The sequence below is a fragment of the Cydia fagiglandana genome, chromosome 16 (genome assembly GCF_963556715.1).
Source record: "Cydia fagiglandana chromosome 16, ilCydFagi1.1, whole genome shotgun sequence".
Classification (NCBI taxonomy): domain Eukaryota; kingdom Metazoa; phylum Arthropoda; class Insecta; order Lepidoptera; family Tortricidae; genus Cydia; species Cydia fagiglandana.
This window is the reverse complement of record NC_085947.1, coordinates 8736627-8749910: the sequence shown is the minus strand read 5'-3', so window position 1 is coordinate 8749910 and position 13284 is coordinate 8736627. Positions and strand designations below refer to the sequence as shown.

Sequence of the window (13284 nt, the reverse complement as noted above, 5' to 3'; positions counted from 1 at the left end):
GAAAATAATCATGAGGTTGAGGTCAGGACAGGACCTTTAGTAAAGAAAAGAATAAACAGGAAGTATCAATCTTATCTTTATTTGTCAATAAATTTTAGCCTACATTAAATTATTACATTTAAAGTGGTTCTGGTTCTCTGCTATAAACTAGCATTATTTTTTCCATGATCTCCCAATTCTTTTCCTTTTGCAAGTCTTTCGTAAACACCTGTAACAAAAGAAAAACAATAACTTATAGAATTTAAATCATATTTTTTACTAAAGGGGGGCAATGTTCAATCAAGATTTTATAAGTTTAATCATCATCTCTCTTGCGTTGTCCCGGCATTTCGTCATGGCTTGGCAATAAGAATTGGCGTAGGCACTAGTTTTTAAGAAAGTGACTGCCATCTGACCTTAGCAAGTTCAATTCACCCTTTCCACCACCCTTCAAACAAGTGTCACTTGCATAATACCTTGATTATGTGCTATAAGTAAGCATTAAAAAAATTCTTGGACAGCATTGCATATTCTATGAAATCTGTAATTTAAATTGAAAGAATAAACTAGGCCAAATATTAATAAATGTTTACAAAATCTTACCGAATACCACGCTGCATCGTCATCTAGAGTAGATGCCAGAGGCACAGAGACTCCAAGAACATGTAAAGCCAATGTCAGACTAGCTACTGCAATGTGTGGTGCTCTGTAGTCCAACACTGCTGGGGAATGATGAAAGTCTTGCAAGAAGGCCATAGCTGTGCGGGCTACTGGCGCAGAGCGCCACTGTGGAGTCGGGAACCACTCCTGCAGAGACCGCAGATAGTGCAGCAAATATCTGTGAGGCGATGGTGCGTCTAGATTAAAGCCCAGCACTCGTAGGACCAACAACTCGGCTTGTGCCACTGCACCGCGCCACGACCAATACTCTTCTCCCAACTCCAAAGGACCAGCACCGCGATTGATCGAGTTATACGCCACATTCACTGCATCACGCAGTTTCACCGGTTCATCCCGAGACTTCCCAGCGGCACAAAGACAGGCTGTGCATATTACATAGCAATCGTAGTCATTCTTATCCACATCTTTGAAGAATCTGTGATAAAATATAGCTCCTGCAGCTACAGTTGCCGGTTGCAGGCCTAATTTTATACCGCACTCGAATATGAAGTTGGTGGCTAAACTGTGGCCTGGTGCACTACGATAATCCGGTAAACGTCGTTCGCGTCGAGAACTTTGCAAAGCCAATACATCAATAACGTCCTTCATAGTTAATTAATCGAATTTATAATCAAGTTAGGTTAGAAATAAAATGAAATTTTTATTCTTAGCGTCGTCGGCGTCGTCAATGTCAATATCGACCGACATTTACTAACAAGCTATTAGAGTGTATAAAAGAAACGCGGTTTCCGTTATCTGACAAGGAAGTCACATTCGTTGTTAAGATTTTCTCAAACAGCTCTTGTCTATGGAATGGCTCATTGCATTTGTCAATGTCATGTAATTTTTTTCTGCTTCAAACATTTGAATTGGGAACGGCAGTTATTTAAGTTATTTTCATTCCTTCTTGTATCGTTAATAAAACATATATCAAATTAAAACAAAATAAGGCTTTCAACATGAGTACATCTCTTCATATAGAAATTGTTCAAGTGAGACAGAGCCGTGCCTCTAAGGATTATATTGAAGACTTGGTACGGGGCTTTTTAATCAAGTTACCCATGCTAACTCCTGGTGCCACAATAAACAATACTGCGTTTGAAGATCAGATAGATGCTCTAGAACTGAAAGAACACGTGCAGTGCATTACTTTTTGCGACGCCGAACACGAAACAGATGTATCTCCGCGTGACGCTGATCTTGTATTTCATGTGCATATGCTCGATCAGTATGGCGTGGAAACAGACACTATGACTGATGATACCTCGGGTGAAGAAGTGTCTGCAGCTGACGTATGGTCGCTGCCCGCGGCGGAGTTCCACGGCTTGTGGGAGAGTCTAATATACGACACACGGCTCAAGGAGGATACTCTGCGCTACGTAAAGACAGCGCTAGAGCTAACAGATCGCGGTGTGAACCCTCTAGTGGTGGGTTGGAGCCGGGTCGTGCTACTACACGGGCCGCCCGGCACGGGCAAGACCAGTCTCTGCCGCGCATTAGCTCAAAAACTGTCAATCCGTCTCGGCGATCGGTTTTCAAGGGCTCGTCTTTTAGAGATTAACGCACATGGACTTTTTTCGAAATGGTTCTCGGAAAGCGGAAAACTCGTGGCTAAGCTGTTTGAACGTGTGCGTGAGATAGCGTCTGACCCGCGGATGTTGTGCATAGTTCTTGTGGATGAGGTGGAATCGTTAGCGCACGCTCGGCGCGCGGCTATGGCCGGTCTCGAGCCTTCAGACGCTCTCCGCGCCGTTAACGCTCTGCTCACTCAGTTAGACCGGTTGCGACGTCTTCCCAACGCTCTCGTGCTCGCCACATCCAACCTGACGACGGCAGTAGATGTAGCTTTCGTTGATCGAGCAGACCTGAAGCGTCGGGTCGGGCCGCCGGCGGCGCGCGCGGCATACGAGATTCTACGCGGATGCTGCGAGGAGCTGATGGCGCGTGGAATAGTGGCACCACGTGACCTGCTTTTTGGGCACAGAGTTTTGCAGGGTTCAGGCTGGGCCGACTCTGAACACGCGCGGCCAAGCCTTATGCTGTGGGAGGTGGCGCAGGCGGCGTCACAGGCGTCGCTGTCGGGGCGGGCGCTGCGGCGGCTGCCATTCCTGGCGCTGGCATTGCATGCGCCACAATCTAGTCGGGAGTCTTTGAACCTAGTTGCATTCCTAAAAGCTATGACTGCAGCGTTACAACGACACCTGGAAGATGAAGCAGCTCTAACAGCTGATGAACCTTTAACTAAGCCAACTCAACCTTCTACAGGAACTATAGTTAATGGACACTAGAATTAAGTGTAGATTTTTAATGTTTACCTATTTCTGTAATGTCGCAAAATTAGTGGCCACTGAAATACATTAATTTAATGGCTAAATTTATAATAATTACAGTTTTAAATGTGTTATTCTCTTTACAGATTTAATACCAGTGCCTTATTACAGGATTTAGTTAATTTTTAGATTGTAGGAATAAATGTGAATTTTTCTCTATAAATGCTGTGATAATTTCCACAATTCCCTATGTGGATGTTATAAGAATTAAATAAGATATGAATTTTAATGTTGTGTTTTTATTGTTTGTCCATAGTTTCTATATTTGGTAATATATTGCATTGTGAATATTTCCCCTCAGATAATGCACACTAACTTCTGCGTAAATTATTAGCATTCATTTAAACCACTTCTATAGTATCCCCCATTAAATGTCATGTAAATCACTGGTTGGGCGGTTGAAGCGTGATGAGGTAAGAGTTAATTTCGCATTTATTTTATGGCCCCTATAGGGTAGAAAGCCTCCTCCATCTTATTTCATGTTCGTCTGTCGTGGGCTGTGTCGGAAGCCGGTGTTGCTCGAAGCTGTGTGGTCATCAGCTGTTTTACAACATCATCGGCCCATCTTACCTTTTGTGATCCATCTCTTTTTTATGTGTAACTAAGTGTATGTATAAATTAAGCTATAGAAATGATTTCGCTTTTAAAATATGACTCATTTAAATATGTCTACAATTCAGCACAATTTTTATTGACATCAACTGCAATTTCTCTTTAAATGTTTGCGTACCTCCTAGAGAACTCCGCAACTAATAAAGAAGCCATCTGGGAGAAGTAGCAATCAGTCCAAATATTACTGATCATCAAAACTGAGCAGATGTAGCAGACACAGACAGACAAGTTTAATAATTATAATAAGGAAAAGGATGCGAGAGAACAGGGGAAGAGTAAATGAAACTATTATAATTATTTGAACATAAAAATTAGAATATAATCATTTTCAGTAATTTATTTAAAATTATACACTTAAAGTACATTTATAGTAAATTCAATAAAAAATACCAGTGCAGACGAGATACAAAAAAGAGAAAATATTACTTCATTACATCGTTGGTTAAATACATCGCTTTCAGTAAATGCAATTACAAAATATAAGTTGGAACATAAAGAAATAAAAGTTACAAAAGATGTCACTCGATATAGAAAAATAAAGATAAGATTGAATCACATTCAAAAATTACCCACTAGTGACTAAAAATTTTACTTTCTTAAACGTTTGTTCATTAGATAGGTCCGCCTGGGAGCGGGCCTCGACCGGGCTTCAGCGCTTGGCCGAGGGCTACTCCGGTCTCGGCTGGGCTCGAGCGCTCGGCCGAGGCCCGCTCCGGCCTCGACTGCTGGAGCGCTCGGCCGAGGCCTGCTCCGGCCTCGCCTGCGCTGGAGCGCTTGGCCGAGGCCCATTCCGGCCTCGGCTCCCCGAGGCCGAGCCGGGCGGGCCGCAGCACGCGCTAGAAATAAATGTTTACATGTCATCAATTCTAAATAAGATATTTTCAACATTGTACTTTGATCAGTACGAATATTACGCTCGAGGCGGCGCGGGTGCGCGGCGCTCGGTGCGCTTTTCACAATTTTATCATCGAAGAACATACAGTAGGTATAAATAGTGAGGTTAGTATTAACTTTGGCAAATATGAATGAAGCATGGTGATATTGTTTTAAATCGACAACGTGTTTTGTGAGCGTTTAATATTAAAAATGACGACTGAATGTCGCTCCATACTCTATCTATACGCTCTGTCAGTGAGATGGTACGAGTCCCGGACTCTGATGCTTTCCCTCGTCGGCAGCGAGACGTATCATGAATCGTGACCATTTTACTAAACCCTAAGTCTCCTAAAAAAACTGCGATCACTTTTCCACGGATCTAATAAAGCGCGAGAACATTTTGAGCGCAACATTTCAGTCTTCAAATAAGAAGCATTCGCACAAGCCACGGCGGCGCGGCCTCGAGCTTCGGTTCCTCACTCCGACCGCTATCATTTGTGCGACAATTCATGTCACAGACTCGTTTCTCATGTGGCGTGTGCGTTTGGGTCACCGTCTTATGAACTAAATGTGATCCGAGCGAATAAACAATGCGGCAGTGTACAAAATTTACATCACATTCACTCGAAACATTAAAGCATACAAGGTAATGTTCAGCAGCGGCGGAACGCGTCCGAGTAAATGCACGACTCGAGCCTCGCGCTCGGGGCGCCGTCACAGCGAGCCGGAGCCGCTCACGAGGTGTCGCGGGGCACCGTGTCGATTTCTGAACGCACCTCGTTCACGTCAAGCGGCCCTAACGGTCGGACACCTCGCACAGGGAGTCACCTCGTCAAGTAGCGGGCGTCGGGCCGGGCACACTGGATTCATATCTCGCGACATGTTGCAGTCCTCGCATCCGCCTCTGTCCGGCTCGCCCGAGCCGGGGTTCCGGCGGCGCCGAGCGGGGCCCGCACGACGACCGAGTGGTCGGAATCGACTCACATCACACCCACCACCATTCATCCATTAAAAAACTTTTAATGAAGGGTGAAGCTTACTTAAGTTTAGTTTCGGGTCGAATGTAGAACTGCGCTAATATTATCTTTATTAGTTTTACGTACACATATCGTTTACATAACAGTAAAAAACCTACCTAGCAACAAGCTCGCGCCGCGCCCTTCGGCGAGACCCCGCGGCCTGCGGGCACCCGAGGGCTGCCCCGGCATCCCGAGCGAGCGAGGGCTCCCCCGGCATCCCGAGCGAGCGAGAGCTCCCCCGGCATCCCGAGCGAGCGAGAGCTCCCCCGGCATCCGGAGCGAGCGAGGGTCCGCGTGCCGCGACAGGCGAGAGGGCGCGGCGTCACAGTGTAGGTGTCACGATTTCATTTATTCACTTTTTACATACTCATAAACGTAAAATGAAAAATCAATCACCTAACTATGACGATAGTAAAGGTTACTGTCTAATTGCGTTATTAATTAATGTTTATTGATACGGTTACTGTCCTAACGCTTAAAGTAAGATTTTTATTTTAATATTAATAATAAATTATGTTATATAGTTATATATATGTATAGTGTTTGATTACGCCGATTCGCGAGTGTATACCGAGTTTATATACTCACATATCTTAACGAGCCGCGACCGGCCGCGACCGAGTAGTTGGTTCCGCTTAAAATTAAATTAAACATGACAGTTTACAATTACCACCTTTAATACGATTACGTACGCTACAAAATAAATAGCATGGTTTATCGAAAACGAGACATTACTCTTATAGGCTACATTATAAGATTACAGTAAAGTGATATAGAAAATAATACAAACAAAAAATAATTATTTAGAAATATGGCATACGAAGTAATGCTCTCGTAGGAATAACTAATTTGTGCGCTACGACTTCGAGCGCCGGTACAAGCTGACTTACATTAGGAGCTCACCTACGTAAAATAACTCTCAGTATGATAGTGGTTACAGATTTGCATTCAAAAGTTTATAAAAAATAATTTCTCATCGTAAGTGATAAATTATCACTGATAATACTTAATAATGGAATGACGTTTTGTATCAGTTAAAATAGGCCTGTGAACGTGTCCATTCCCCACTACCGAGTTTCAGTTCTACTATATTGGTTCTTTTCCGTTTGGTCCGTAAGAGAGTGAGTATATAAGCGTTCGCTTTCGCAGCTCCAAGCGGGTTCACACGCGGCTATAAATACTCTTACACAAATACAACGTAAACATCGACGCGGCGGCCGAGGGGCCGACCCGAGTCGACCCGAGCCGACCCGAGTCGACCCGAGCCAACCCGACTCGACCCGAGCCGCGACGCCGGCCAGGGGCGCTCCCTAGCACCAACATTTAGAATTGAACACTAGATCTCTAGCGACTCCGTCCGTGCCGTCCCTGGGGCCGATCTCGACTAAACAGGTATCGGTTTATGTTACAAGGAAAAATAACGATCACAACTCCGATCCGGCGCCGCGCCCGGCTCCGCCCGACCACGGGCACCGTGTACACGTGTACCCGTGTACCCAGGCACACATGCACACGTGTTTTCAGGCACACATGCACCTGTGTACCTAGACACATGTGCACACATGTACACGTTCACCCGAGTACTCAGGCACACGAGTACCCAGGCACATGTGTACACATGTACAGTCAACTGTAAAAATATAGGTGTACAAATCATTTCAAAAACATGCCTCATAACTCTTATGTCAGCGAATTAAGAACTATGGGAAATATTTTTGAGTAAGTTGTCTACACCCATATTTTTACAGTTGACTGTACCCAAGCACACACGTACGCGTGTACTCAGGCACACGTGTACCCTTGTACCCAGGCACACGTGTACCCTTGTACCCAGGCACACGTGTACACATGTACCCATGTACTTAGGCACACGTGTACATATGGACCCAGGCACACGTGTAGCCAGGCACCCCCGGGCCCGCGAGGCGAGCGTCCGAAACTTACAGAGGGATAAAACTTATGCGGTAGGTTAAAAAATTAGCTAGGCTCTGTGACAGCGGACCGGCGGTGTGGTGTGTCAGCGCCTAGTAGAGCCCGCAGCCGCGCAGGTTGTTGGCGATGATGACGTCAGTGACGGCGTCGAACACGAACTGGATGTTGTTGGTGTCGGTGGCGCACGTCATGTGGCAGTAGATCTCCTTCGTGGTGGACTTGTTCTTGGCCTCGAACTGCGCCTGGATGTACGCGGCCGCCTCGCCGTACTCTTGCGCGCCTGGACATAACAAAATTATACAATCAATTAATTTCTCCAGAACACTGATATTCCCCGGGATGAGCCGTGATTTTTTAATTTACCGCTCTTTTCTACTGACGGAAATTGCTTGATAATGAAAATTGCGTATATTTCAGGCTATTTTAACTACGCCAAGTGGACGGAAACGGGCACCGGACGGTGAACTGACGCAATGAAATGACCCTACTAGCCTAACTAGCCTTAACCGGTTTGTGACAAGCTTTCACAGATTATTTGTTAGGCAGTGTTTAAATGAAGTTTCAAGAGTGATTTAAATGAACTCACTCACTCTTCAACTCAGTGCAGATTCATCTCGCTCATTTTGCTCAAACTAAACTGAAAAACTGAACTGTGTGAAGGAAAACTGACATAAATGAGAATTTATCTCAATTTTCCTTCGCGTCAAGGACCAAGGTCAAGGCGGTTTGTTTACAGTTTATGCTAGAGGCGCCCCCTATGCAGAGTTTTGCTTAATATTCCCTATTGGGTGCCCATTATGTAGTAAGTATGTATCGTATACTGACCAGTGTATTCGGGGAAGCAGATTGTAAGCGGCGACTTGCGGATCTTCTCCTCGAAGAGATCCTTCTTGTTGAGGAAGAGGATGATGCTGGTGTCCGTGAACCACTTGTTGTTGCAGATCGAGTCGAACAGCTTCAGAGACTCCTGCATGCGGTTCTGGAATACCATACGGGAGAATCATCACTAATTACACACAAGCTTTCAAAATTATCTCTAGCCTCCTGAGTCCCTGAGGCCTTTCTTTGTAAAGGATTAAATCAAAAGCACGTTAAGTTACAAGCAAAATTCACTAAGTACCACCACAAGTTCATAGCCATAGTGAACCATATTAGTACTAAAAGAAGGTCGATTTTTTTTTGTAATTAGTGACTTTTGCTTGTCACCTGACGAAATGGAATACAAGAAGGTTCCAATTTCAAAACTGCAATAATGACAAGGGGGAGTCAGGAGGCTCGCTCATGGGAGGAAACCGCTTGGAAACTAATCCCAGCAATTAATGTAGGCACCAGTGGCGGCGCGTCCATAAAAGCCGATTCCCACCGGCTTGCCTGTTTTTGGACGTTTGAGTAAAGTTGTAAAGGAAATATGTAAGCCAAATTAGCCCCGGCTTGCCTATGGATATGTTTGACGCGCCGCCACTGGTAGGCACTCATTTTTTTTATGAAAACGATTGCCATCTGACCTTCCAACCCAGAGGTGAACTAGGCCGGTATTCCACCATACCGGAGAATCATTAGTAATTACACACAATCTTTCAAAGTTATGTGTGTGGGTGAACCAACTTTTCCTTGTCAACCATCTCATTAATTGATTGTGGATCATGTACAGTCTAACTAAAATAAATTCGTGCCTCGAACTTGACAGGTAGTGTAGATGGCGCTGTATGGCTCCGTACTTTATTATACACGGTGGCCAAAATCTACTAACTTTTCGTGATTTCGAGGTTGGTCCCATAGTTAAAGTTGCTCAGTACAATCCCAAAACCTCCCTGGCAACGGGAATGCACTTATTTTTTGGCCACCCTGTATATAGTGCGCAGTACAGCGCCATCTGGCTTGGCTGTCAAACTGGCGGAAACTTTTATTCATATATCTAACAACAAAAAATTGTTGATTCATTAAGAAGTTAAGTGCTGTCAAATGAAAAATCGTGAAGTGAAAAATAGCTGTTACACTACAGTCTAGCTACCAGATAGGTACGAGTCGACTACCGCGACGCTAGCTCGCCAAACATTCTAGCGTTCTCATATCGCCAATCCAATGTGTAGGCTTAAGGCCTGGCCAAACAGCCGGCGCGACGCAGCGCCGCGTGATGCCTGTTCAAACAGGGCGCGCGCGGATCGCGCCGGCCTCACGCTCTCAACACGCCCTCATCGCGCGCGCGTGAACGCGGCGCACCGCTCGCTGCCTAACGTCCGATCCGACTGATGTGACCTTGCGCGACGCGGCGGACCGCCGCGTCCGCGCCGCGCGGACGCAAGGGGCCGCGCGGCGCGGGGCGCGACAGAAGCGGGGCGTGATACCGGCGGGACGCAGTCTGTTTGACGTCGGTAACCTTAGCATGTGCCGCGGTCGCGCGGCGCGGACGCGGCGATGCGTCGCGCCGGCTGTTTGGCCAGGCCTTTAGCCCGAAATGGAGAGATTTGACAATATAACACTTTTAGCATTGACTATTGTCTGAATAAGTGCTAGATTAGCTTTTGTTTTTCCTAATACTGATTGACGTCAGTACAGTTTTGTTCATAATACAAACCACTTTTCCCACAGTTTTGCTGGAATATTAAGCATATTTTAATTTCTGGATTCCTCTACCTCTTCTACTATTTATAACTCTTTGCTAGTATAATAATTCTAATTGTCAGCGAGTGAAAAAATTATCACAACAGATCTATGTTTGCACTTAGCGGATCTTTGGTCAAGAGCCATGAAAAAGGTTCCAATTTGTACTTATCATTTTCCTCATGTTTTCCCTACTGCCATCAGACCTTCCAACCCAGAAGGGAACTAGGCCTTTTTAAGATGAGTCCGGTTTCCTCACGACGTTTTCCTTTACCGAAAAGCGACTAATACATACCAAATGATATATACTTGGTCAAGCAGATCTTGTCAGTAGAAAAAGGCGGCAAATTTGAAAAATGTAGGCGCGATGGGTTATCGTCCCATAGAAAATTTGAATTTCGCGCCTTTTTTTACTGACAAGATTTGCTTGACCAGCTATATTATATTATATAATCAACGGAAGTTCATTCAACTCATTTGGTACGAGCCAGGGTTTGAACCCCCGACCTCCGGATTGAATGCCGCACGCTCTTACCGCTAGCACAGAATAAGTCGTACAGAAAGGAAACTTCCTACAAAACCGCAGTTTGACAGCGGTTCAGGGTCGAATCATGCTGTTCGTTTCTAATTTAAGGCACTATCCCTTTCGGCTATTTAGGGTTGTCAAAATCATTATTTTATCTGTGGTTGTGTACGCAAAGAGACGTCAAGTTGTGTCAACCCTAATAATTGCTCGGAGCAATACTGAGCCGAACAGAGCCGAGTTTGCCCGAAGGCAGGAATTTCGCACCCCTACCGTTAGGCTACCAGTTTTCGTACAGGTATATAAAAGTAATGTAAAGTGTGTTACCGTTGTTTCGTCCTCGTGCAGCACCTGGTCGTACTCGGACATGGCCACGCAGAAGATGATCGCGGTCACGTCCTCGAAGCAGTGGATCCATTTCTTTCTCTCCGACCGCTGCCCGCCGACGTCGAACAATCTGGAAGTTTACCACAAACATATACAACTTTTGAGGCTTTGTATTTAAGTGTATTAACTAGTCATGTACCGACTATTGATTTGGCCGACTAGCCAACTAATCGGCGCTCGGATGGCCGATTAGTCGGTTAGTCGGCCGGATCATTAGTTTCGTCTAAGTTCGGTTCAGATGCTCATAAAAACACCGTTTTACCCCTTTCGTCGCGCTATTCGTCATATTATAAATAGAAACACTGAAAAATTAAATAAATAAAAAAATCCTAAGGCTATATTTCATACAACAACCGAACAATCGGACATGAAAGCGACCAAGCGCTCAATAATTCGAACAAAAGTTTTCGTAAGCGCCCTAAATAGGAATTTGGGTAAAATAGGTGAAAAACTTATAGTAAATATTTGCTGTTTATTTCTTTTTACCCTGTGTCTCTGTCATTTATAAAGTGCCGACTAATCGGCCATTTTTGCCGACTAATCGCCGACTACAAATGAGGCCGGATAGTCGGCTTTCCCGACTATAGTTCGTTTTTTTTAGCATTAGAAAGAACTCCACAGAAGCAAGCGTGCAGTTTTTATCAGGCTCTTTAATTGTTAATAATTATTGAATTATCTAATGTAGCATGGTCAATACATATAATTTACTTCAAATTATTATCGCTAAAAATGCCGGATTTGGAACCACAAGCTTACTTCTGCGAAGTTCTTTCTAATGCTAAAAAAAACGAACTATAGTCGGTACATCCCTAGTATTAACGCTAAATTGTTTTCATTTAAGTATACCAATTTCAATATCGGAATGGTTATAAGTCAAATTAATATTGCATAAGTTTCACTAGATGGCGTTCTCACCCTGATGCGACTTTATTAATGATAATGACAATGTATATTGTTGTAAGAGGTACATATTTGGGTAATTCCGAATATTGTGGGTAACTCGGCATGTTGAATTATTCCGAAAATAACTTATAATACATCATAATATTAGAGTCCATATTTGAAATAAGTAGGCAATTTAGGCTAAAAATAAATACCTAATTGTGTTTAAAAGTTATCAAGCTCAACATTTCAGTATAAAAGATTTACAATAAATTAATATATATTTAGGAATCTGACGGCGAATAACACCAAGTCTCTGTTAATAAAAGTAATTAGTACTTAAATTAGTTTCAAAGATAATAAAGTGGTCTTCAACATAGTGTGCGAACTATGTGACTCAAAGAATAACAATTAACAGAAAAAAACACATTATATTATTTCTCATAGAACAATGAGTAACAATGCTGGGAGCGCGGTCGCGACAGTGATTCATATATTATAACCTTTCTTCATACGGCTCTGTACCATAATAACAATCCCGTTTATAATCACAAACATCATTCATTAAATATCTGCATAACAATGAACCACACCAAAAGGGAAAATACGAGTACAGTCACCTGCATTAGTATGTTACTCTTCGAAGGCCGCAAAAATATGTGACACGCTCTTATGGCTCTACAAATAAGATCGTGGCAGATATTTAGGCAGCCCTAGTTGTGTAACATATTTTTGCAGGTGACGTACCATATGAGCACATTGTACTCAAAGAAACCGCACTTACTATTTTAGATTTCATGAGAAATAATTCAAATTTATATGCAATTTTAATTATAGACTACGATAACAATGCATGTTTAAAAAAAGATTGCATTTGTTGTTAGTTGGATTATAGGTACACTAGCGACCCGCCCCGGCTTCGCACGGGTTAATAAATTATACACCTAAACCTTCCTCAAGCATCTATGGATGAAAATCGCATGAAAAACCGTTAAGGGCCACTTGCAGCATTCCACTAACCCAGGGTTAACCGGTTAAACCATGGAGTTACCATGGTTGCCAGTACAATTTGACACTGAGTTAACGGTATAACCCGATTAACCCCGGGTTAGTCAGATGGTGCAAGTGGCCTTAAGTAGTTTTTGAGATTATCGCGAACAAACATACAATTCATACAAACACACAAACATACAGATGCGGCGGGGGACTTTGTTTTATAAAGAGTAGTGAAAAGTTACTAAAATCTCATGTAGTTCAACATTATTTGCACTTTAGATGTAGATATTTCCTCTTGTTCTGTACCTACTTATTAGTACCTATTACTGAACTTTCCTGTAACATACTTTTAACTAAAGTAGTTATACGTTTAAACAGCATCATATTTAATATGAAGGAAAACTATACTCAAATACACCTAAGAGTAAAAAAGGAAAAATATTTGTAAAAACAGATTTATGGCATACTTTACTATATAAGGTCAATT

General features: G+C 43.4%; 3 protein-coding genes across 4 annotated transcripts in view; 1 reads left to right on the top strand and 2 right to left on the bottom strand.

Moving 5' to 3' along the window:
* Window positions 1-60: 60 nt before the first annotated feature.
* Window positions 61-1336, bottom strand: LOC134672317 (cyclin-Q). Its single transcript, XM_063530213.1, has 2 exons — window positions 583-1336; window positions 61-208 (listed from the first exon to the last, which is right to left on the bottom strand). Exons 1-2 carry the CDS (start codon window positions 1246-1248, stop codon window positions 119-121), a joined length of 756 nt encoding a protein of 251 aa, XP_063386283.1. The 5' UTR covers window positions 1249-1336; the 3' UTR covers window positions 61-118.
* A 199-nt stretch (window positions 1337-1535) lies between these two features.
* Window positions 1536-3165, top strand: LOC134671909 (pachytene checkpoint protein 2 homolog). Its single transcript, XM_063529770.1, has one exon. It carries the CDS (start codon window positions 1599-1601, stop codon window positions 2925-2927), a length of 1329 nt encoding a protein of 442 aa, XP_063385840.1. The 5' UTR covers window positions 1536-1598; the 3' UTR covers window positions 2928-3165.
* Window positions 3166-7384: 4219 nt separating this feature from the next.
* The window catches only part of LOC134671908 (guanine nucleotide-binding protein G(o) subunit alpha), a 66079-nt gene continuing 60179 nt past the window's right edge, over window positions 7385-13284 (bottom strand). For both annotated transcript variants that reach the window (XM_063529767.1, XM_063529768.1), the window contains exons 7-9: window positions 10860-10989; window positions 8234-8387; window positions 7385-7688 (exon numbers count right to left, since the gene is read on the bottom strand). In XM_063529767.1, the coding sequence (XP_063385837.1) occupies window positions 7501-7688; window positions 8234-8387; window positions 10860-10989 (472 nt within the window). In that variant the 3' untranslated portion in view covers window positions 7385-7500. The remainder of the gene's footprint in view (window positions 7689-8233; window positions 8388-10859; window positions 10990-13284) is intronic.

Coding starts and splice junctions, on each gene's coding strand:
- LOC134671909 (XM_063529770.1), top strand. CDS start 1,599: ATGAGTACATCTCTTCATATAGAAATTGTTCAAGTGAGACAGAGCCGT.
- LOC134672317 (XM_063530213.1), bottom strand. CDS start 1,248: ATGAAGGACGTTATTGATGTATTGGCTTTGCAAAGTTCTCGACGCGAA. Junction 209..582: donor ACGATGCAGCGTGGTATTCG/GTAAGATTTTGT, acceptor CTTTTGTTACAG/GTGTTTACGAAAGACTTGCA.